The 24,834-nt window shown below is 42.2% G+C and overlaps 1 protein-coding gene across 4 annotated transcripts; it reads left to right on the forward strand.

Moving 5' to 3' along the window:
* LOC124144850 (fatty acid-binding protein-like) lies at positions 1-23,127 on the forward strand. 4 transcript variants are annotated; one of them, XM_048389310.1, is made up of 4 exons: positions 3-368; positions 20,080-20,258; positions 21,922-22,023; positions 22,728-23,114. In XM_048389310.1, the coding sequence occupies exons 1-4, from the start codon at positions 293-295 to the stop codon at positions 22,776-22,778; spliced, it is 408 nt and encodes a 135-aa protein (XP_048245267.1). In that variant the 5' UTR covers positions 3-292; the 3' UTR covers positions 22,779-23,114. The 4 variants fall into 4 exon arrangements, with proteins under 4 accessions (XP_048245268.1, XP_048245267.1, XP_046370305.2 ...); XM_046514349.2 differs by lacking the exons at positions 20,080-20,258; positions 21,922-22,023; positions 22,728-23,114 and adding exons at positions 6,614-6,792; positions 7,689-7,790; positions 9,385-10,634 and having other exon boundaries at positions 80-368; XM_046514455.2 differs by lacking the exon at positions 3-368 and adding an exon at positions 14,042-14,511 and having other exon boundaries at positions 22,728-23,127.
* Positions 23,128-24,834: the final 1,707 nt, after the last annotated feature.

The following is a 24,834-nucleotide window of genomic DNA, read 5'->3' on the forward strand; positions in this document are numbered from 1 at the left end:
CATGATCTCATCACGGCAAACCGATTATGTGCCCTTAGTAACACATGACAACCGGAAGCTTAATTAATCCTAATGCTAATTCCTTCGCCAGTCCCATCTAGAGTGACGAGACAACAAACCTCGTGCCTCTCAACCCGGACAGACTGTATTATATAAACCCCGACCGCCAATACCGGCAGACATTCAGTTTCAAGTCTTTCCAGACCCAACTCGCAACCTCGCGACAACCTGCGGAATCTCAGTAGAAGAGCCTATTACTGTGTAACAGCATCGTCTCCGTGTAACTTCAGGCATGGATCTGTATCAAGGAAAATGGGAACTGCTCCCCGAAGAAACAACAGGATTTGATGAATTCACCGATGCTATAGGTAAGACTGTTTTATTAGATGAATATGATTTACCTAACAAAACCGCTATGCCCCGCGCGTACATTAACCCTTGGATTCCTGTTTTTCGATTGCCATTGCCCAAGGAGTGCTGACGTTATACGAACCATAGGGCGTACACCTTACGTGAATAAACGACCTGCTTAAGATCTTTCCCGGGGCCACAGACTGACTGACTCTAGGTCAAGCCCCGTGCCCTCGTTCTACGTTCTTAATTGCTGCATACCTCTACATGGAACGACTTGCCACTTTCCCAATTGCAAATATCTCCCATTCTGAAAAAGTCAAAACATCAATGTCGTTTTAAGGATGTATTTATTTAAAGCTTAAGGCCACAGAAAATATATTTTGTTCGTGATCACTTCTTCAACAAAATAAGTCGACGGGTCCATTTCTATTATTTTTCTTTAGACTTTGGAATCACTCAAACCTAAATTGGCGTTCCTCAAAGGCTCTAAACCTCACAGCCTGTCTTGATTACCTTAGGATAACTGAGGATCATTCAAATGTTAAAATTAGTAAACATTTTCGGATATGGACGATTTTTTACGTTGGTTTGTGATTAGAGACATCGCACAGCAGCATCAGACACATATGTGGAACTCTCCCGACGAGATTAACTAGACACTTTAACAGAAGACTTGTTAGCCTCACTGTCAAACGTTTGTCCATGTCACGGCAGAGAAGACCCTACGAGCACATTTTACACGTGTTGGCAATAGAACTAAAGCAAACCTTTAGAATCCTGCCGTGCTTTTGGGTGGTCGGTTATTATATAATTATACAGAATATATAATGTTTTATTATGTTGAGATAGATCCTTGTCAGTCATATTGAAAAGCCTTTATTTTGGTCATAAGTTTGAACACACGTTCCGTTTTTGCAATATATATGAAATGTAATTTTGACCTCGTTTTGTCCGTGATCTTAAATTATGTCAAAAGACATATTTGGCCGAGTGAGATGAACCTTTATATTTCTCTATATTTCTATCTTTTATCTATATTTGATTCAAATTATTATATTTTAGTCTTGGTTTTAAGTCCTCAGAATTTAGGTGCCGCTATATTTTATTTTACATTTTATACTTTTGACTACGTATCCAGGTGAGCTACAATGCCACGGCACTATTTTCTGCTTATTTTGATGTTTATCGCCATATTTGGCAAAATCGTTATGCTGTCATGTTCGGCTATGTTAGAAGTAGCCTCAAAGAAACAAACTTTGCAAATGTGTAAAATGTGCACCCAATATTGTCTACCGAATATTTTGCGTAAGAGATGCAGGTTATTAAAAGCATGAACATCATTAATTCATTTAATGTAACTTATATAGGAATCAAATATAATGTTGTTTCCCACAAGGTATGACGACATGTCAGATACTTTCATCGTATTACTACATATTCATCACCTCAGCCTATGAGACATGTATGATAGATGCAAATTAGTTTACATGTGTCTTGTAACTTCGATCCGTAAAGATCCGGGTTAGAATAGGTCTTCAGCAGCCAATGCTTTCCGTAAGAGGCGACTATGCTTGTCGTAAGAGTCGACTAACGGGATCGGCTGGTCAGGCTCGATGACTTGGTTGATGCTTGTCATCTTTTCCCAAATGCGTAGATCGATGTTTATGATGTCAATCACTGGATTGTGTGGTCCAGACTCGATTTTTACAAACCGCCGTCATAAAGCTGGAATATTGCTGAGTGGGGTGAGATCAATTGCTATGCACAGTGTAACTTAAGCTCAATAGATATGAAAGACACTTTATTGTGGGTCTTATGGACTCAGATTTAGATAAGATAAACCGCTGTTTTTTCAACATGAACTGTTCCAATTGTCGAGAAAAGGTGCAGTCGCTGAAGCGTTGCATAGCTCGTCACGCCGAAAATCCGGGTTCGATTCCAACGTGACAACAATATGTGAAACCCATCACTGTGTCAAGCATCCCTCGCTCGCCTCGATGTACATTGGCTGAAGTTAGCGAGAGAAAAAACAACATTCACCCAATCAGTCAAAAAGTCCACATCCCGTGTTAAGAGTTGAAGTCTTTTACGTGACCAAAAGAGAATGGTGTTGTCGTTTATAAGTTATAACAGGGTTATTAAACGAGGAAGTACGGTATAGCCAGAAAGTAACCAGCCCGTATTCCCGCAGGTTTCCATGGAATCAACACCAATCGATGTATGGTCTGCTAACATTCCGCAGAGGACACAGTGACTCAGTGTTTGTCCCAACTCATATGTCAGAGAGATACATTTCAACTCGATTAAACGCTGTTCAGCACGCCGATCCCAATGGCCCACTTCTCGTTATTGTGAATTGGTTGTGGTGTGCGGCAGGAATATAGCATTGTTTGTGTTCGCCTGCGGTTGGTTGTATCATAAAGAGGGGTCAGCTTTGAAACCAGGTCAGGTGTCGGAAAATACCACGCCATGCTGGAGGTTGGGTGAAGGGAGCATCCTGAACGAGGACTGCAATTGGTAGAGCATATAGGATGTAGACATTGCTGAGGAGGTTAAAATAATATATCGTCTTGCGTCTCCCCGATTGGACACCAGATAATGTTTTTGAGGTTGGCGATTTGTGAGACCGGGCGGAAGATGGTTTCTGTGAGACGGAAGGAGGGAGCGGGAACAGTCCGTCTGCGAGCTTCGAGCAGATACCACACTTATGTTATTAATTCACATTCTATAGAACAAACAAATATACAAAATGTTCACAGGCTACTGGTAAATAATTATTATTCTTAGCATTGTGATCCAGGTTGTGTTGGTTGGTGCGTCTGACATTAATGTACAGTCACAGTTTATTTTCAGTGAGTGAGTTGTGTTTAACGCCGCTTTAAACAGTATTACAGTTATATCACGGCGTGTCAGCTTAATGTGGGAGGAAAGCCCGAAGTGATGCAGGTCTCAGACGTTTACCACTTAGGTGAAACCCACGAGCACGGGTATGGTGCTGACAAACCTAGAAACATAATCGTGGCGAACCAGGATTCGAACCCACAATCATAGGTTTCTGGCGTGCCAAAGAGACGCAACTCTGCACAGCGAATCGCGGCGCCCTAGACACCTGGGCCACCCGTGCCCCCAGTTTATTTTCAAGTGTTTTACTGTCACTTATTTATATACATCACTGTCGCTTTTATATACACATCGCTGTCTATGTCGACTCACATATAGCCGTGAAATCGTATTACAAAATACATTTCTCTCCTCTAATATAAAAACAAATACGGTACTTTTCACGATACAGATTTCATGGAATAAACATTTTCAGAGCCATCCTATCTCCCAAAAATGACATGACTGTGTAAAAGAGCTGGCTAGAGCTGGCTAGACTTGCTTTTATAAAAAATGGACATGTATGCATCACTGTCACTGCTACTGTAAACACAACTGTCTGATCTCTCCAGCAACGTGAATGGAACGAGTGTGAGCAATAGCATGCCACATAACTACGACCTTTGGTATCCTAACCGCAAGTGTTTGGATATCCGGTCCCTTGATATAATTATAGTTGGAATAAGACGCTTTCACAATCATTATTGAAATTTCATTCAATTATACAGACTATATATAACCAATAAGAACGCGAACTATATTACGCAAAAATTAAAAATATATTTGGTTCGAACCTCCAGAAATCGAACGAGATATTTTTAACATAAATAACTTACTTAAAGTTTACGTTTTTTCTTATAAGTGAAGTAGAAAACAAGTATAACAGATACACTTTTTACTTTGATAACGGTGTGTTTCAAATAGACGTAGTATGATAACGGTGTGTTTCAAATATAACGGTGTCTTTCATGACAGAACTGTTTGAGAAGCAAATACCGTTATTTCCAGCGATTCGAGGAAAATACGCTAGCCAAATATATTAAAAAATATGTCGTGTGTATTGAGACCTGAATGAACTTGAATTTACATCAGAGGTATAAGATACGTTTTTCTTTTATCTGACATGCATTAAGAAAGTTCTTACGGCAAAACATTCCTGAAGTGACTTGAAAATGGCTACTCGTTTATCTCGTTTTAGTTTCAAAGCATTAGGGTTTTCATGCCGTGTTTCGACAGATAATACATCAAGAACCATATTGAAATGCTCTGTTCCCTAATTAGCCAACACATGTAATAATGTGTTATAAGAACACATACGTACTATTAGTATATCAAGGAGACACCAGTGACTGATATCACGAGCCGTTGGGATACGATAACATGCGTCAACCAAGTCAGCGAGCCTGACCACCCGATCCCATTAGTTGCCTCATACACAGGTACCTGAAGACCAATTCTAACCCTCATCTCCAGGTATGCTAAACGAAGGTTACAGTCTAGTCATCCAAGAACCCCCCCTAACACGTCAACCAGATGCTCCAGGTAACATATACATTAATATATAAACTGCCAGGTAAGATAAAGTATAAACTTGAAATCTGGATTTGACCAAAAAAATACAAAAGTGACCAAAACCTTACTGGGATGAAAACAGTCTCTGAAACACTGCAAACTTAAGGTCCAATATGATACCCGTGTCTCATACATAACCATCGAATAAACCATGGCTTGTTTATTGCACATTCAGCCACCGTCAAACGTGGGTGTATACCTTTACCCTGCAGTATATTAAACCACGGGGCGTTGTCATGATGAGAAAAGTGAACATTCTCTATTTTTTAGTTAGTATTCTTTTGTGAAATTTCATAGGAATATAAAAAAATACATATAATTCACATAGGAACAAAGCCGTCATCTCCTTCGAGTACTGGTAAAGCTATAAAATATCTTTGTGGAAATATTTACAAGCATTGGGCGTGTACCACTTGTCTGGGTCATTTGGTATGTACCGCTTATCTGGGTCAAAGGGCATGTGCCACTTGTCTGGGTCATTGGGTATGTACCACTTGTCTGGGTCATTGGGCATGTGCCACTTGTCTGGGCCATTGGGTATGTACCACTTGTCTGGGTCATTGGGTATCTACCACTTGTCTGGGTCATTGGGCATGTGCCACTTGTCTGGGTCATTGGGCATGTACCGCTTGTCTGGGCCATTGGGTATGTACCACTTGTCTGGGTAATTGGGTATGTACCACTTGTCTGGGTCATTGGGCATGTGCCACTTGTCTGGGTCATTGGGCATGTACCACTTGTCTGGGCCATTGGATATGTACCACTTGTCTGGGTCATTGGGTATATGTACCACTTGTCTGGGTCATTGGGCATGTACCACTTGTCTGGGTCATTGGGTATGTACCACTTGTCTGGGTCATTGGGCATGTGCCACTTGTCTGGGTCATTGGGTATGTACCACTTGTCTGGGTCATTGGGCGTGTACCGCTTGTCTGGGTCAAAGGGCATCTTCCCCTTTTCTTGGTCATTTGGGCATGTACCACATGTCTGGGTCATTGGGCATGTGCCAATTGTCTGGGTCATTGGGCGTGTACCACTTGTCAGGGTCATTGGGCACGTACCGCTTGTCTGGGTCAAAGGGCACGTACCGCTTGTCTGGGTCATTTGGGCATGTACCACTTGTCTGGGCCATTGGGTATGTACCACTTGTCTGGGCCATTGGGTATGTACCACTTGTCTGGGTCATTGGGCATGTACCTATTGTCTGAGTCCTTGGGAATGTACCATTTGTCTGGGTCCTTGGGCGTGTACCACTTCTCTGGGTCTTTGGGCAAGTACCACTTGTCTGCGCCATTGGGCAAGTACCACATAAATGGATACTTGGGTGTGTACCACTTGTCTGCGTCCTTTGGCAAGTACCACTTGTCTGGATCATTGGGCAAGTACCACTTGCGAAACGGCAAAAAATGTAACAGACAAATTATACGCCTAACAAACTCGCTCTACACGCTCACAGCGGGAGTAAGCTATTCCAGACTCTGCTGAGTTTATTACGAAAATGAAAGGTCCGTATTACTTGTGGTTTCTGTCTTTAATAATCAGCGTTGTTTTTTCTATGAGCTCACAAAGCAAGTTCTACCTTGTTCCAGCCAAAACAACACAAACATCTCGATACATCAACACTGCATACGGATTAGGTGGTTAAGGCTTGGGGTCTTGGTTACTCGAGTGTCATCATAATATCAATAACTGCCTTGTCTGACTCGACTATACACAGGTTGCCTTCATATAGCTGTATTCGGAGTTATCCAACATACAAACACCCAGTTGTATCCCTGTTGGTGTTAACGTTGTACCCTTCTTTCAGGGGTTACTGTGCAAAACCGTGAGGCGTTCAGGAAAGTGGCATACGTGGTGGAGTACACGAAAGATGGCGACAGCTGGACGGCAAAGGTGGAGGTAGTGGGGTCCAACGAGCCTAAGGAGTACTCGTGGACGCCGGGGGTGGAGTTTGAGTACGAGGGACTCGATGGCATGAAGATGAAGGTACGTGTTTATCTGCTAGGGGCCATGCATTCGTCACCAACCGAGATTCTCTGTAACAATCCGGTGTGTGTGTGTGTGTGTGTGTGTGTGTGTGTGTGTGTGTGTGTGTGTGTGTGTGTGTGTGTGTGACCTGACTGAAAGCTTATGCCGTGGCCCGTTTTTTTGGCGACTTTCATGAAACTTCGAGGTTCGATTTCGAAATTCATTATGGCTGATACGGCAGCCATATTGTAAAAATCTTTTTGTGGCCAGAGGTCACGATTGTGTGTGTTGGCTCAGTAATTCCTTGAATCTTGGGTGTTTCAAAATTGTTAATATGGCAGCCATACTACAGAACAACTATTGATGACCATTACTCAGCCACATGTCTTCAAAATGGAATTATTCCTTGGGTTTAGTTACCAGTGGGACCCAATTCATGATTTTCGAGATATTATAAATTTGGACCATGTTTCCACTTTAGTATCTATGTACGGCAGCCATATTGCAAAACATGTATTTGTGGCCAGAAGTCACGAACCTTTGGATTGGGTTAGCATTTCCTTGAATCATGGGGCGATCAAAAATAGTTAATATGTCGTCATCCTTTCATTCGAAAGAAACTTTCGCTTTTCTGAACCACGGCATTCAAATTCGGTAGAATTTTAGGAAACACAAGCACTAAAACTTTTCTTTACCCGAATAAAATATCTGTTTGAGTCCCATAATCCCACCAGTCAGGGTAGAAGTAAGTACTATATTTTAATGTCGTTTGGTTAATGACTCGGCCTGAGGATCGAACCACCGACCTACCGCTCTCCGGGCTACGTTCTATCCACTACACCAGGGAGACGGTTCTAACATGTAAGAGATCACATACCAGGACATGAGTTTCTAAATGGAAAACTTTGTTACAGAGCACGATCAGATGGGACGGAAGTGCTTGCCAAGAGGAACACGCCTCTGTGACCGGAAAGTGGACCTCGGTCAGGACTGTGGAAGGAGATTCAATGACACTGGTCAGTTACTTGGAATGATTCAATGAGTGCTCCTGCCCAATGATATGGTCCCGTACTTACTATAGTCTTAGCGATAACATCGCATTGTTGAACGAAGCCTCTTGCCCTTTAAAGAAAGCAGCTTCAGCACTACGACTTTCGTAACACACTAAACATAACTTACTTCTTTAAAGAGAGCAATCTTAGCACTACGACAGCCGTACCATTTTTCTATTACCATTCACAGGTGTATGCTATGAATGTCACGCTTGGTATGGCGTAATATCTGTAATATAACTCGCGTCTTATATATCCGCCCTCTTAGCGCTGAAGACATAAAAGGGAGGCAATCGCGTTTGACTTGACCATGAATGTTGTTTTGTGTAGTGTATTCCTGTAAATCACCAGAGCAATCTTAGCACTACGACAGCCGTAACATACGTGACCTAATTAACGCGCGGTCAGGGGTTCTTGGCACGAGGAAAGGTACGCAACTCAGCAAATTACCATCTTAAGTCCACTGGGCGGACCGCAGCCGCCTCCTTGGTCTTGTGGTAGAGCGTCCGCCCGGAGAGCGGAAGGTCGGGGTTCGATCCCCGGCCGCGTCATACCAAAAGACGTTAAAAGTTGGTACTTGTTGTTACCCTGTCTGGCGCTCGGCATTAAGGGGCTAAAACGAGGACGGGTCGGCTCGGAGTCAGTATACTGTGTCTGAGTGGGGTATTCATGTTAAACTGCGGCATGGTATCTCAGTGAGCTAGCACTATAAATCGGCATCAGTCCGGACTAGTACAAGCAGCCACGCAAACACGTGCATGCACGTCGCTATATAAGTGCAATAATCTTGGACGCGACGTTAAACCCAATTTCACCTCACCTCACTGGGCCGACCGCGTCTCTATTTGCCAGTGCTTTGTAGCGCTATGATTGCCGTGTGAATGAGAGCTCTGATGATGAACATAGCTTGGAAATAAAATCAAGCTCTGTTAAAACATAGACCGGACTCATGAAGATCCGGGGTAGAATAGTCAGCAACCCATGCTTGCCGTAAAAGGCGACTGTGCTTTTCGTAAGGGGCGACCAACGGGATCGGGTGGTCAGACTCGCTGAGTTGGTTGATGCATGTCATCGTATCCCAATTGCGTGGATTAATGTCCATGATGTCAATTACTAGATTGTCTGGTCCAGACTAGATTATTTATACAGACATCATGTAGCAGGAATATTGCTTAGTGCGGCGTTAAACAACAAACAAACAAACTAAACATTGACCTTAGAATTGGTTCCCAGTTACCTATGAGATGACTCAAACTTATAGGTCGTCATCCCTTGTGACGTCAGTTGATTGGGTGTCATCGTGCCCCTATGGTGTGGATGCTTGATCTGCTTTGCTGGTCTGTCTAAGACTCGATTGTTTACGGGCCCCTTGATACATAGCATGAATATGGCTGCATGTGCTGTTAACAATCCACTTAGTCCTTCATTGTTGAGAGATAGATTATATGTGTGGTGTGTAACCAAGTATGGGTCCATAGTTGGTTATACACTAACTTTACGTATAAAACAGGATATGCTTTTATTTTTAATGTTTCAAAACTCAATTACTTCTTTTCAGACATCGGAAAGCAAAGGAAAGTCCATGGTTCAGAAGTTTAAACGTGTCTGATGCGACCATGAAACCCTTGCCGGTCGCCATTTTGGACATGGTATCATGGGTACCTGACGTCAGTTTGAAACATACGCAATGCGCATGCGCAATGCGGTATAGGTGTACGCTTCATATGCAATTGTTGTCATGGCTACTGTCAGTGAATGAGCAAAAGATACATCTCCTGAGTGCAATACATTTTATGAGCGATCTCAAAAGTTCATATTTATATCACGTTGACCTTTTTCATATTTATGTTTAATCTTTCATGAAATTAAAAATGAAAATAATGATAATAGGTTCCGACAATGTTCTTGTCATTTACATTAATATATATACTGAAACCAAATAGATTAGAAAAAACGTTTCATTGTTAGTGACGTGAAACAACTAAGTACTGAAATAAAAGACATCTGTTTAACGTGACGGCATAAATAAATTAGCAGCGCATTACTATGGACGGATGTAATCACGTGACCTGCTCAATATGCCCCCTGGTGGTACAAATGTATTCTCTGTATGTCACGCTTGTTATGATGTAATATAACTCGCCTCGCAGATGTTCGCCCTGTTCACGCTGAAGACATAAAAGGGAGACAATCGTATTTGATTTGATCATGAATGTTGGGTTGTGCATTCGTGTATAATCATCAATCCTGTGTTCGATCCACTAAATTCAATTAATAAATTATTGAAAACATGTAAGAATTAATATTATTGTGACAATGTAGAATACGATTATTTTAAAACCATTTATCTTTCGGTTAAAGTATTGATTCATATGTTTTTCATAGTTTTCTGAAGTGTTGGTTTGCGACAATCCCGATAAAAATTTTCTATTACCATTCACAAGCGATAATAGGTTTTCCTTTTGTTCACTATCACTGGTTTTGAATGTTCGAATCAAAATGTCGATATACATGTGGTACAAGTAATGTATGATGTAAATGGAATCGATTTTATTTGAACTTGTTTCAAACCAGGACCTTATAATTTGTCCAAATGTAACAGTTTGGAGTATTACCGAGACAGGAACTTACATTATCATTACGTTGTTTTCTAGGGAAGCAATCTTATGTTACAAATTGTAGTGTACTTTTTCATTCAGTATGCAGTATCATAAACACGATGTACCGACCCGTGTACCTAATACGTTCAACAGCTATTTCATTGTGTCGCAAATAAAACGGTGGAATTGAATAAAGTATGAGATTGTACCTGAAAATCTTGTGTTATTATTAAGCAAGCAACGATAAAAGTCACACGAACGAACAGTTCTGTCATCATTCAAGGTAGAGCATAGTTATCATGGTTCCGGTAGACCAAGGATCCGAATCTTAGATTCGAACCAACGATCAGCGTATCCTGGTACCGATAAGGGACGCAAATCTTTACAAACGGATACTGGTAAGGAAATGATTGTTTCCAGATGACGTGTATTTACCCGCTTGCATCATATCTGAGGCAATTGGAATAGATCAATATTTTCATGGATAGGTTGATGAAGACCTATTCTGTGAAATCTGTGTTTACTGACTAAGGGTGTACGTGAGTCAGATCTGTGTTTTCTTATATATACAGCGAGGTGCCTGCATTAGACGTGTTTACTGAAATTAATACCCAAGTGTGCGCGCGTTAGATTTGTGTTGACGGAGACATACCGCGGTTCGCGTGCACCACGTTTACTGAGTGTTTACAGCGATGTTGTTTTAGCAACATTTTTTAACAACACTAAAAACATTTTGAATTTTGAAATTAATTAAATTATGTATCATGATATTTGAATATATATACCTTTGCGCTTTTACAATGCAAATATATAAGATATAGCCTATAGCAGCCATGTGGCTTAAAATTCGAGTTTTGTGGACGTTTGTTATCACTTCAACGAGGGCCAGATACAGTGCGGGGAGTTTCTGAACAAACAGCTTTTCATAATAGAGAAGTTTCGTTTTTATTGATATATGTTTACAGGTGAAATATTTCATTGTCAAATATACATATGGAGGGCGGAGGGGGAGGGGTGGTGGCGTGGTTAAGGTGTTCGCTCGTCATGCTGAAGACCCGGGTTCTCCATTTCGCCACATGGGCACAATGTGTGAAGCTGGTGTCGCCGCGGCTGGTATATTGCTAAAAGATTAGATGCGCAAAACTTTCTCACTCACTCCCACATTGAGGGTACTCAAACACATCATACACCAGATACCCAGTAGTCGGGATACAAGGACACATACATGTACTCAAACACATCATACACCAGATACCCAGTAGTCGGGATACAAGGACACATACATGTACTCAAACACATCATACACCAGATACCCAGTAGTCGGGATACAATGACACATACATGTACTCAAACACATCATACACCAGATACCCAGTAGTCGGCTCATGCTGCATCGAAATATACACAGAAAACTCTGAATGTAATGTAATCATGTAACCTTTGTTTGGGTCTACATCTTCTTTCCATAGCGGACCGCCTCCGTGGTCTAGTGGTAGAGCGTCCGCCCGGAGAGCGGAAGGTCCGGGGTTCGATCCCCGGCCGCGTCATACCAAAAGACGTTAATAGATGGTACTTGTTGTTACCCTAGGCCTGTCTGGTGCTCGGCATTAAGGGGCTAAAACAAGGACTGGTCAGCTCGGAGTCAGTCTACTGTGTCCGAGTGGGGTATTCATGTTAAACTGCGGCATGGTATCTCAGTGAGCTAGCACTATTAATCGGCATCAGTCCGGACTAGTATAAGCAGCCACACAAACACACACACGTACATGCACGTCGCTATATAAGTGCAGTAATCTTGGACGCGACGTTAAACAGCATTTCACCTCATCTCACCTCTTTCCATAGCAACATCGCACGAAAGAAAACTGACATATGATACAGTGTGCGAGCTTAGCCTCAATTTTGTAATTGATATCTTTTCCCGTAAAAACCAAGCCTCGTTCTCAAGTGCGACCTACAAACAGTAAATACAATTTGCTAGCAGATGACATATTCACTCTATAGTCTCTGTCAACTGGAGTTTTTAAATAGAGGTTTCTACTGAAACAACTTTTTTGTACTTTTATTAGCTTTCCATGTTACAAAATATATTCACTGGATATTAATGCTTTTCACCTGGATAATAAGGTTTATTCATTTCATGATGAGGATCATCTTTTTTTAAATTGTCCCAACTGTATGCATACCTGACAAGGACGACATTGGCTACCATTATGTTACGATGTCTTACATTTTTCTCAGGAGGAATGCCATTATTTTTTCTTTTGTTTCTATTTTTTCTGACTTGTTGGATGGCATAAATGCACATATATTCACAAGATGCAAAATTCTACTAGCGTTTAAACTTCTATATAATATTAATGCATACACAAGCCTTATTGGTATAAATGTACTCTTGATATTTTCCACTTGAAAATTCATTAGTTATAGAGGTGCCAGAATTCCAATATGTTCATACCTTTCTTGACAAATCTCCAGTGGTGTCACTTGGAAGTCGCATCATGATAAATAGTTAGTAAGAGACTGGTATTCCAAGTGAGTTCCAAGAAAATAACAGTTGAAACACACAATTTAGCCATGACCGAGCATAAAAATGCAATAGCCAAGGTATAATCCAAAAGTAATCGTCCACCACAACAGTAAAAGAAGTATACTGCTACAGCAGACGATAGGTTTGAGCCAATCATTTTACTGATAGAGGTCACGTGACTAAAATCTTGACAACTTCCGGTGGTGTGAAGGGTTACTTTCCCTAATTAAAACTAACAAACCAATACATATTTGAGATTTAAGTTCTGATTTATTTAAGCGCAAATGTCTGTTCAGTGTGATAACACTGACAAACTATGTCCAGACAGCTTAAGACAGAAAGAACCAAATGTCAAACACCACAACCTGTAAACCATCAGTTTAGACCCCTGACACACAAATTAGTCCCTCAATGACATATCAGTCAACTCAAATTTAAACAAACGGTGTTAAACTGCCCTAAAGTAACATATCTGTCACTAGAATGTGATGCTATCAGTAAGATGCCAGATTTATTTATGTTTCTGGCCGCTCTGTGTGGGACTTCTTGGTCACTTCGAGGGGGAAACTGGGGACTGTCTTTTATCCAATTAAAAACATGTTTACATTTGTAGCTCCTCCTGTTTTAAGTTGGATATAGTAAGCTTAGTGATCAGTGATTGCAGGAAACATAGGAATTGGCCCCTCCTCCCTTTAAGATAGATGGAACCCATATTTTTGTGAATGACTTCTACCCTGTGAGAGAATATTTTGAGGTCACGTGACTTCAATAAACATGTTCTCACAGCCTCTACAGTGCATGGATGGGTTATATTTAGGTATTATTTTGGTAAATTGACATATGTGGAAATGGGAAATATATGAAAACATTACATGTACATATAGGATTTGTAATAAAAGGTTTATATGAGGTAGGTGTAGAGCCCAGGATTTTTCACTTCCTGTGACAGGGGCTGTGACGTCACTATGGGGCCTTTAGCATTGAATCTATTTATAACCTGTGTGAAAGCGAGGCTTGGTTTTCATCTATAAGCGGTAACATAGCCTGAGCTCGCACACTGATAAGGCTCTCGGCGTATTCCTCGAACAACTGATTCAGGAAATTCTGTTTTCTCGGAAACAGATTCAAGAGCTGAGTAAACAGTTCTGGGAAATATTTTTTATGAGTAACAAGACTCGCAACATGTTCTCATCACGGCAAACCGATGACGTGCCCTTAGTAAAACATCACAACCGGGAGCTTAATTAATCCGGATGCTATTTCCATCTCCAGTCCCATCTAGAGTGACGAGACAACCCGTGCCTTGTGCCTCTCAACCCGGACAGACTGTATTATATAAATCCCGACCGCCAATATCGGCAGACATTCAGTTTCAAGTCTTACCAGACCCAACTCGCAACCTCGCGACAACTCGCGGTATCTCCTGTACAGTAGAATAATCAATTACTGTGAACTGTATCGTCTCGTGCGGCTTCAGTCATGGACCTGTATCAAGGAAGTTGGAAAATTCTCCCTGAAGAAACAACAGGTTTTGAGGAATTCACCGATGCTATAGGTAAGATAGACTAAAATCTAGTCTCTGAAATGAACATATCATACATAAAAAACAGTTGTTTAGTTATCTTAATAAAAAATATAATAAAAAGGAGCCCAGTGACTCTCTTCATTTTCAGATACTGCAGTGATCTAGACTTGCCAAACATTATAGACTTGCATGGGCTGTATTTGATATATATTTGTATCAGGGTCTGTAAGACAGACTATAGGTAAGACTGCTTTATTAGATGGATATGTTTTACCTAACAGAACCGCTGTGCCACGCACGGGTTAACATTAACACCTGAATTCCTGTTTTTCGATTGCCATTGCCCAGTGAGTGCTGACGTTATGCAAATCTTAGGGTGTTCACGGTAAAGGTGGACCATTTTATTTAACTCTGATCAAGAAAAGACGAACAACCGTGTAATAGGTCAATATTTAATTGGCAATAAATTCTTTATGTGTTAAAACAATGTAAAAATACCTCCCTTACTAAAATGTAAAACAGGAAACCATAATTAAATTAAAAGTAATTAAAACTAACACGCCCTGGGAGGGTTGGGGGCCTTACTTTTTTGCCTGCAGGGTGAAGACTGAGCGTCATGGGTGAGGTGCAGCGCCCTCGCGGTAGCAGAAGCACGTGCGGGTCGTGACCTGAGGAAAGATCGGCTGCGTTGTGCTTACCGAGTTAAACCTAAATAAAGCTTAACTAATTATTTACCACATTCAGAGGGGCGCGTGTTTTGGGGTGTAGAGTATGTTGTTTGTTTCTTCTTTTTCAGAGGCTGAGATTTTGTTTCCTCATGAAAGAGAGCTGAGATTTTTTTTCTTCATAAAAGAGAGCTGAGATTTCAAATTCAACATATTGAAATAATGTGAAGATTTTCTTACTGTTAAAACAGTACAGATGTAGATGACTTTAAAACAAATAGCAGTACTATAAAGTATTTTTATATAATAAAAGACCATGTGTACCAAAAGCCCAGTTACTCGAGGAATGTACTTTTCAATTACTGAGATTTTGGATGATGGACATAAATAGCATAACATTTAAACTGAAAAAGAAACGTTGCCAAACTGAAATTTCGACACCTTGGGTCTAAACCCCGAACAGTGTTACAAAATGTTTGCGAATAAATCGCCGGAAAACACATCCAAAACAATTTCCTGAGTAATGAACGTGCTACCGTACCCAGATCAATGGAACTTGAGTGAGTGAGTGAGTGAGTGAGTGAGTGAGTGAGTGAGTGAGTGAGTGAGTGAGTGAGTGAGTGAGTTGGGTTTAACGCCGCTTTTAACAGTATTCCAGTTATATCACGGCGTGTCAGCTTAATGTGGGAGGAAAGCCCGAAGTGATGCAGGTCCCAGACGTTTATCACTTCGGTGAAACCCACGAGCACGGGTATGGTGCTGACAAACCTAGAAACATAATTTGGGCGAACCGGGATTCGAACCCACAATCATAGGTTTCTGGCGTGCCCAAGGGACGCAACTCTGCACAGCGAATCGCGGCGCCTTAGACGACTGGGCCACCCGTGCCCCCCAATGGAACTTGAGTTTGAAGTGAACCTTTGGCTGCACTACAACCTTCAAAGATATGGGTATAAAAAGAACAATTTACTGTTAATTTACATTCAAACCGTTGGACAGTAGCATGCTAAGATTAACGAAACAACAAATGCATGACGTTGGTAGCACAGAAACTGGCAAAGCGTCATGTTCTAAGGAGAGAGCAGGTTCAAACCTTTCCTGACAGATGGAAGAATTTTTGTCAAATTCCGGCAAGGAAAACGTTGTTGCATTCAAGATGTCTAACTGCTTGAAGGTGACAGTATCTGTCGCCCTGTAAATGCAACATCATTAGGCCTGTAAATGCGGCATCATTAGGCCTGTAAATGCGGCATCATTTGTCCTGCAATGTGGCATTATTAGTCCTGTCAATTCAGCATATTTAGGCAAGTCACGACAGATCACCGGGCAGCGTCTCTCTACCCTGTTGTAATACCGTTCTGGGAACAGAACAGGACAGAGCATATTTCAACCAAGATAACACAAGGCCCTTACATCCAATAGATGTGGCGAGGTCATCCAAATTAGGGCATGGCGAGGTCGCCCTTATAAAGGGATCAGTTTAGCACAGGCCCTCTGAGAAGAATGGTGTTAAATCCCATTTCTTGTGATCAGACGTATCACATCTTCTTTCTTATCGTCGAGTTGGGCCACCCATTGATTCCCGTGGTGGGCATACGCAATGCTGATTGACAATTGTTACCTTCTGAAGGAATAAAGGGAGTTTCATTATTTCAGTCTGACCCCAACTGAGCCCATCGTCCTGTGGACACAATACCATCTCTAACTTCTCATTCACTTTTTGTTTGTTTGTTTAACTCCGCACTCAGCAATATTCCAGGTATATGACGGCAGTCTGTAAATAATTGAGTCACGACTAGATAATTAAGTGACTGACATCATGAGCATCCATCAACGCAATTGGGATACAATGCGTCAATCAAGTCAGAGAGCCTGACCACCCGATCCCGTCAGTCGCCTCCTAAAAGGCTTAGTCGCCTTTTACGGCAAACATGGGTTGCTGAAGACCTATTCTACCCCGGATCTTCACCGGTCACTTCTCATTCATGGTATAACTTGTTATGATGTTGATATATATAAATCGGCAACAATATATTTCATTCGTTTGCATACATGTATATATTGTTATGTACATTGTAACTTAAGCTTAATACAAATGAAAAATTAATACATTTTACTGTAGGTCTCATGATCTCAGATAGAAATAAGATATGTCTGCCTCTGACTATTCAGCCTGAACTGCTAAAGCGTTGCACTGCTCGTCACTTTGAAAATCGACCCGTGAAGATCCGGGGTAGAACAGGTCTTCAGCAACCCATACTTGCGGTAAAAGTTGACTATGCTTGTCGTAAAAGGAGACTAATGGGATCGGGTGGTCAGGCTCGCTGACTTGGTTGATGCATGTCATCGATCCCAATTGCGTGGATCGATGCTCATGATATTAATCACTGGATTGTCTGGTCCAGACTCGATTATTTACAGACCGCCGTCATATAGCTGGAATATTGCTGAGTGCGGCGTTAAACAACAAACCAACCAACCAACCAACCACTTTGAAAATCAGGTTTCGATTAAACAATAACAATATGTGATGACCGCCGCTGTGTCGCCTCACTGTAAATTTGCTAAAGTCGACAACAAAAAAACCACATTCACTCTATCAGTAAATAATTCCACATCTTGTGTTAAGAGTTTTCTGGAAAGGGGATAAAGGCCAACAGAGACAGATGTTCTCATTTATAGATGTAAGTCATGACAGGGTCGACATTTTAAACGAGGAAGTACGGTATAGTCTGAACGTCACCAGCCAGTATTTTGTGTGGTTTGATTTCAGCTGAGTGTGACTGTATGATAAGGAGCCAGGTCCGGTGTGGGGAAATAACCACACCAAGCTGGAAGTTAAAACGACTGAATGAAGGGAAGATCCTGGGACGACGACTGGAACTGGCAGAACATCTGGGATTTATATACAATTATCTTCTTCGTTTCCCCGATTGGACACCAGATAATGTTTTTGACGTTGGCGATTTGTGAGACTGGGCGGAAGGTTGTTTCTGTGGGAACGGAAGGGGGTAGCGGGAAATAGGGGAGGGCCGAAGGAGCATACTGAAGCTGGAATGGCTGCTTACCCGGGCATACTGAAGCTGGAATGGCCGCTTATCCGGGCATTCTGAGGGAATAACTCCTTTACGGGTTTAGACCCGTGAAGATCCAGGGTAGAATAGGTCTTCGGCAACCCATGCTTGCCGTAAATGGCGACCATGCTTGTCGTAAGAGGCGACTAACAGGATCGGGTAGTCGGCCTCGCTGACTTGGTTGATGCATGTCATCGCATCCCAATTGCGTGGATCGATGCTCATGTCAATCAGTGGATTGTCTGGTCCAGACTCGATTATTTCCAGACCGCCGTCATATAGCTGGAATATTGCTGAGTGCGGCGTTAAACAACAAACAACAATGCAATAAATTTTACGGGTTTACCCGAGAAAAGTCGAACCTATATTTATAACAGTGACATCGTTAGAGGTTTATAAAGAGTTGGGAGAAGTAATCAGTCTACGAGCAGATGTGGCACACTGACTAGATCATTATATTTATGAACATTCTATAAAACTAACAACGTACAATATGTTCACAAGCTACTGGTAAATAAGTATTACTCTTAGCATTGTGACCACGGCTGTTTGGTCGGTACATCTAACACAGATATACAGTCACAGGTCATTATCAGGTGTTTTACTGTCACCCATGTAGACGTGCACAGCACTGTCGCTCTTGTTTTCACATCGCTGTCTATGGTGTGGGCATACATGTATATGCACGACTGTTATTCGTCGATTGCCACTGTAAACACGACTGTCTCATATCTCCAGCCAAGTGAACGGGACGAGCGTTAGTAACGAATAGCATGCCACATGTATCCGACGTTTGGTATCCTAATCGGAAGTATTTGTACATCCGGTTACTTTGATATCCTCATAGGTTAGGCACAACCAAATGTTTTGCCATAGACTTCTCGAGTATCGTCATATAATTTTATTCATGATTTTCATTCTATAAAAAAATAACTAAGCATTCAACAGCTGTTACATGTACTTGTGTGTACAATCTTGCATTAAAGCAGCACGCTCCTTTTCCGTTTACGGGAAATTAAACACACCACACCCCCCCCCCCCCCCCCCCCCCCCCCCCCCACACACACACCCCCGTCCATCACATAAATGTCTCTTGCTTTTGAAAATAGGGGAGGTCGGTAAGCCTAGTGGTTAAAGCGTTCGCGACCTATTCTATCCCGGATCTTCACAGGTCATTCCCTAAGTAGCCAACACATGTAATATGAACACATATTTACTCCTTGTATGTCAAGGCGGGAGTCAGCTATGCCAGAATCTACCGAGACTGACATAAAATGCCCGTCTTACTTGTGGTTTCTGTATTTATTAATCAGCGTTGTTTTTCTTTGGGCTCACAAAGCAAGTTCATGCCACCACGCCCCGGGAAAATCCGGGTTAGAATAGGTCTTCAGCAACTCATGCTTGCCATAAAAGGCGACTAACGGGATCGGGTGGTCAGGCTCGCTGACTTGGTTGATGCATGTCGGCGTATCCCAATTGCGTGGACGGATGCTCATTATATTAATCACTTGATTGTCTAGTCCAGATTCGATTATTTAAAGACCGCCAGCAGGAATATTTCTAAGTTTTATTGCTCGTTAAACGGCGAGCAAACAAACAAACTGTGTAATTACAGCCAAAACAACACATACATCTAGACACATCAACATTGCAAATGGATCGGGTGGTTGAGATCGAGGACTTGGTTGATTGCGTGTCATCATAACCAGACAACGTGGGACGTCGTTCATAATATCAATCACTGGTTTGTCTGGCTCAACTATATAAAGGTTGCTTTCATACAGATGAGTACTCCTTTAACCAACAACCAACCAGTTGTCTCCAGGTTTAGGTTAACGTAAGTTGTAACCTTCTTTCAGGAGTTCCTGAGCAAGCCCGTGAGGCGTTGAAGAATTTGGTATACGTGGTGGAGTACACGAAACACGGCGACAGCTGGACGGCAAAGGTGGAGACAGTGGGGTCCAACGAACCTAAGGTGTACTCGTGGACGCCGGGGGTGGAGTTTGAGTACGAGGGACTCGATGGCATGAAGATGAAGGTACGTATATATGAACTTTGTCACCAACTGCGCTTCTCTGTACCAATCAGGTGTGTGTGTGTGTGTGTTTTAGTGTGAGTGAGAGAGAGAGAGCCTGTGTGTGTGTGCGTGAGTGGTGTGTGTGAGTGTGCGTGTGTGTGTGTGTGCGCGCGCGCGCGCATGTGTGTGTGTGTTTAAGTGTGAGGGAGAGAGAGAGAGAGCCTGTGTGCGTGTGTACGTGTGTGTGCGCGCGCGTGTGTGTGTGTGTTTTAGTGTGAGGGAGAGAGAGAGAGATCCTGTGTGTGTGTGTGCGCTCGCGCGCGCGTGTGTGTTTTAGTGTAAGGTGCGTCTGTGTGTGTGTGTGTGTGTGTGTGCGTGTGCGTGCGCGCGTGTGTGTGTGTGTGTGTGTGTGTGTGTGTGTGTGTGTGTGTGTGACCTGACTGAAAGCCAAGTAATCTTATGGCAACTGTTATGAAACTTACCCATGGGTTTCAATTCCAATATGTATTATTCATTATGGCTGATACGGCATATTGCAGAACAACTATTTATCAAAATGAAAATATATTTGGTATAAGTTTAGTTGGCAGTGGGAACCAATACAGGATTTTCGAGATATTATAAATGTGGGCCTTGTTTCCACTTTGTTGAAATCCAAAAGCACATATATGGTGTTGACAAACCACGAAGCATAAGAAGAGCGAACTGAGATATTCGGACCAACTATGCAAGGTCCTAAGGGATACACCTACCGGGCCAGTAGAGCCCCATGAACATTGAGATACAAACATACACAATAAAACAAAAGTACAAAAGACGGTGACAGCTGGTAGGTAAAGACGGTGGGGAAGGGGTCCGAATAGGTCCTTGACCTTCTCATGGACCCCGGAGGCAGAGTTTGAGGACGAGGTACTCTGTGGAATGACGATAAAAGAAGGTATGTATGGATCGGCTTGGGCGCATGCATTCGTTGCCGGTCGCCATACCATGAGATACCATGCCGCAGTTTAACATGAATACCCCACTCAGACACAGTATACTGACTGCGAGCCGACCAGTCCTTGTTTTAGCCCCTTAATGCCGAGCGCCAGACAGGGTAACAACACCTCACTGTGAGATTTCATTTTTTTTCGGAATGATGCAAGTGGTTACGAATGCTATGATTGGGTTAGTGTTCTCTTGAGCCTCAGTTCATGCTAGTCACCACCAGTATGTCGAAGACGTTCGATTCCGATTTTCAATATGGCCGACACGGCAGCCATATTGCAAAACATCTATTTGTGGCGAGAGGTCACGAATGTTTGGTTTGGGTTAGAATTTCCTTGAATGTTGGGCGATCAAAGATAGTTAATATTTTGTCATCCTTTCATTCGAAAGAAAGTGTACGCTTTTTTATGAAGCACGACAATCAAATTCGGTAGGATATTGGGAAACACAACCACTCAAACTTCACAATTTTATATTCCTGATTACGGGGATCTGCTTTGGTTTCGTAATACCTCTATGCAGGGTAGAAGTAAGTGCTATAGTTTAATGTCGTTTGGTTAAAGACTCGGCCTGAGGATCGAACCACCGACCTACCGCTCTCCGGGCTACGTTCTATCCACTACACCAGGGAGACGGTTCTAACATGTAAGAGATCCCAAACCAGGACATGAGTTTCTAAAGGGACACTTTGTTACAGAGCACGTTTAGATGGGACGGAAGTGGATGCCAAGAGGAACATGCCTGTGGGACTGGACAGTGGACCTCGGTCAGGACTGTGGAAGGAGATTCAATGACACTGGTCAGTTAGTATAAATGCAATCTCATGAAAATCAGACCTTAGTTCTGAAGATCTGAAGACACCCCATTAAGGGTCACGTCAGAACGACCTTTCATCCGACCAATCAGTGCGTCTCTTACCAGGTTATAAAAGTGACAGTCGGAATGTGATTTCTAATCATGCAATCTCGAAAACTTTAACATAGAGTATTCCGAACGACAGTTATGGGTTGAACGACTGAATCCTTACAATCTAGACCATCGAATAGCCATTCCAGAACGTTTTTTGTTCAGGTTTCAAATTTGTAATCGAGAATTTGTCAAAATATGTTTCGAAGCGTAGTCGCCAATTTGAAATTTGTGCCGTAAAGCACGAGAAAGCTGCCTTCTGATTGGTCATTCCATTGGTCGGTCCAAGTTCGCGAAAGGTCGGTCTGACGTGACCCGTAATGGGATGTCCTCAGATCTTTGTTTAGCGATAGCGAGAACTAAGATCTGATTTTAATGAGATTGAACAACTGTTACAACATGTAGTTCCTGTGCCATCCTATCGTGCTCCTGCCCCAATGATATGGTCCCGTTTTTTTATAGTCTCAGCGCTAAGATCCTTTGTTTAACGAAGCGTTGGGTTCCACTCCTGGTTATACACTAGTCTACTTATACGTATAAAACAGGATAAGTAAGAATTGTTTTTTAATATTTCAAAACTTAATTACTTCTTTTCAGACATCGGAAAGCAAAGGAAAGTCCATGGTTCAGAAGTTTAAACGTGTCTGATGCCACCATGAAACCCTTGCCGGTCGTCATTTTGGACATTGTATCACGGGTACCTGATCATGACGTCGGTTTGAAACATCCGGTATTGTGATTGCCTGACAATACGCAATGTACACTGAGGTATAGGTGTACGCTTCAATTGCATTTGTTGCCACGACTACTGTCAGTGAATGAGCAAAAATACATCTTCGGAGTGAAGTACTTTTTTTAGCGATATCAAAAGTTCCCATTTATATCACATTGATTTTGTTTGTATTTATTTTTATTTTTTTTATCTTATCTGACATGTAAGTAAAAATAATAATAATGATAACAGATTCCGACAATTTTCTTTACGTTTACATAATATCATATATGCTGCAATAAAATAGATTAAACAAAGTATTTCATTTATTTCCTGCACACTTTTGGAAAAAGTGACGTGAAACAACTACAGCTAAGGCCTGAAATTACAGACAGTTGTTTGACGTGATGACAAAAATGAAGTAGTTGCGCATACGTTTTGACACATGTGATCACGTGACCTGCTCAGTATGCCCCTGGTGGTACAAATGTATGCTATGAATGTCACGCTAGGTATGGTGTAATATACTCGCGTCTTATGACAATCGCATAGGCGGGGTTGCCTAGAGGTTAAAGCGTTCGCTCGTCATGCTGAAGACCCAGGTTCCCCGATTCCCCAAATGGGCACAGGGGTGGTCAGGTAGCCTAATGGTTAAAGCGTTCGCTCGTCACGCCGAAGACCCGGGTTCGATTCCCGACATTGGTACAATGTGTGAAGCCCATTTCTGGTGTCCCCCGCCGCGATATTGCTGGAATATTGCCTAAAGAGGCGTAAAAATATACTCACTCACTCCCATAGTGAGGGATAGATTGGTGTTTTAAACCCCAGTCATCTCAATTTAAATCATATCATGGCGCAATCTAGTTAATCGAGTCTGGGCAAGACAAACCGGTGGTTGATAGCACGAGCAACTGCCCCGGACACACACTCACACAGTAGATACACCCGATTCCCAATAGTCGGTTCATCCTCGAACTATACACAGAATACTCTGAATGTAACGTAACCATGTTAACTTTCTTTTTATTTAGCCTACATCTGCTTTCCATATAAGAGTGAGTGAGTGTGTTGGGTTTAACGCCGCTTTTAACAGTGTTCCAGTTATATCACGGCGTGTCAGCTTCATGTGGGAGGAAAGTCCGAAGTGATGCAGGTCTCAGACGTTTACCATTTCGGTGAAACCCACGAGCACGGGTATGGTGCTGACAAACCTAGAAATATAATCGGGGTGAACCGGGATTCGAACCCACAATCATAGGTGTCTGGCGTGCCCAAGGGACGCAACTTCACCCGTGCGCCCCCCCCCCCCATTCCCCCCTACCCCCAACCCCCACCCCACCCATCCCGATATAAGATATGTTTGTCCATGGGCGTAGTGTCCTCCTCCAATATATGTTACACTGCCTTGTTTGTTGCAAAATATCGAAATCAGTTCTTATAAGAATATCATATTTACTAACCATATTCAAACAATTCTGCTGGGGTAGCCTAATGGTTAAAGCGTTAGCTCGTCAAGCCGAAGACTAGAGTTCGATTCCCAACGTGATGCTGCTGGAATATTGATAAAAGCTGCATAAAACCAAACTCACTCACTTACTTCAATAAAACCTCCCCGAAATGCTGTTTTCGACCTTTATCCACGACCAACAGATATCCTGTCAACATAACGCAGAATGTTAATCTATTGTCACTTATAATAACAACCCCCTGACCCACGGTCATAACGTGTGACAGTGTGACACGTGGACCCTCGAAAGTGAGGGGTTACAGCAACAACGCACGTGTGGAAACCGACATATCTACAAAATTTACAAAAGTAAATGTTTTCGGTGTATTCCTCAACTAACCGATTCAGGAAATTCTGTTTTCCCGGAAACAGTTCATAAACCGAGTAAACAATTCTAGAAAATATTTGTTTTAAGTAACAAGACTCCCAACATGATCTCATCACGGCAACATAGTTGAGTATGATGAACACCACATGACAACCGG

This window comes from Haliotis rufescens, unplaced genomic scaffold (assembly GCF_023055435.1).
Source record: "Haliotis rufescens isolate VD_foot unplaced genomic scaffold, xgHalRufe1.0.p SCAF_8, whole genome shotgun sequence".
In the NCBI taxonomy this organism is placed as follows: Eukaryota; Metazoa; Mollusca; class Gastropoda; order Lepetellida; family Haliotidae; genus Haliotis; species Haliotis rufescens.

Excerpts from the sequence above, each read along its gene's own strand:
- LOC124144850 (XM_048389310.1), top strand. The coding sequence starts at position 293 with ATGGATCTGTATCAAGGAAAATGGGAACTGCTCCCCGAAGAAACAACA. Across the intron at positions 369-20,079 it reads TGAATTCACCGATGCTATAG|GAGTTCCTGAGCAAGCCCGT; the intron begins GTAAGACTGTTT and ends ACCTTCTTTCAG. Across the intron at positions 20,259-21,921 it reads TCGATGGCATGAAGATGAAG|AGCACGTTTAGATGGGACGG; the intron begins GTACGTATATAT and ends ACTTTGTTACAG.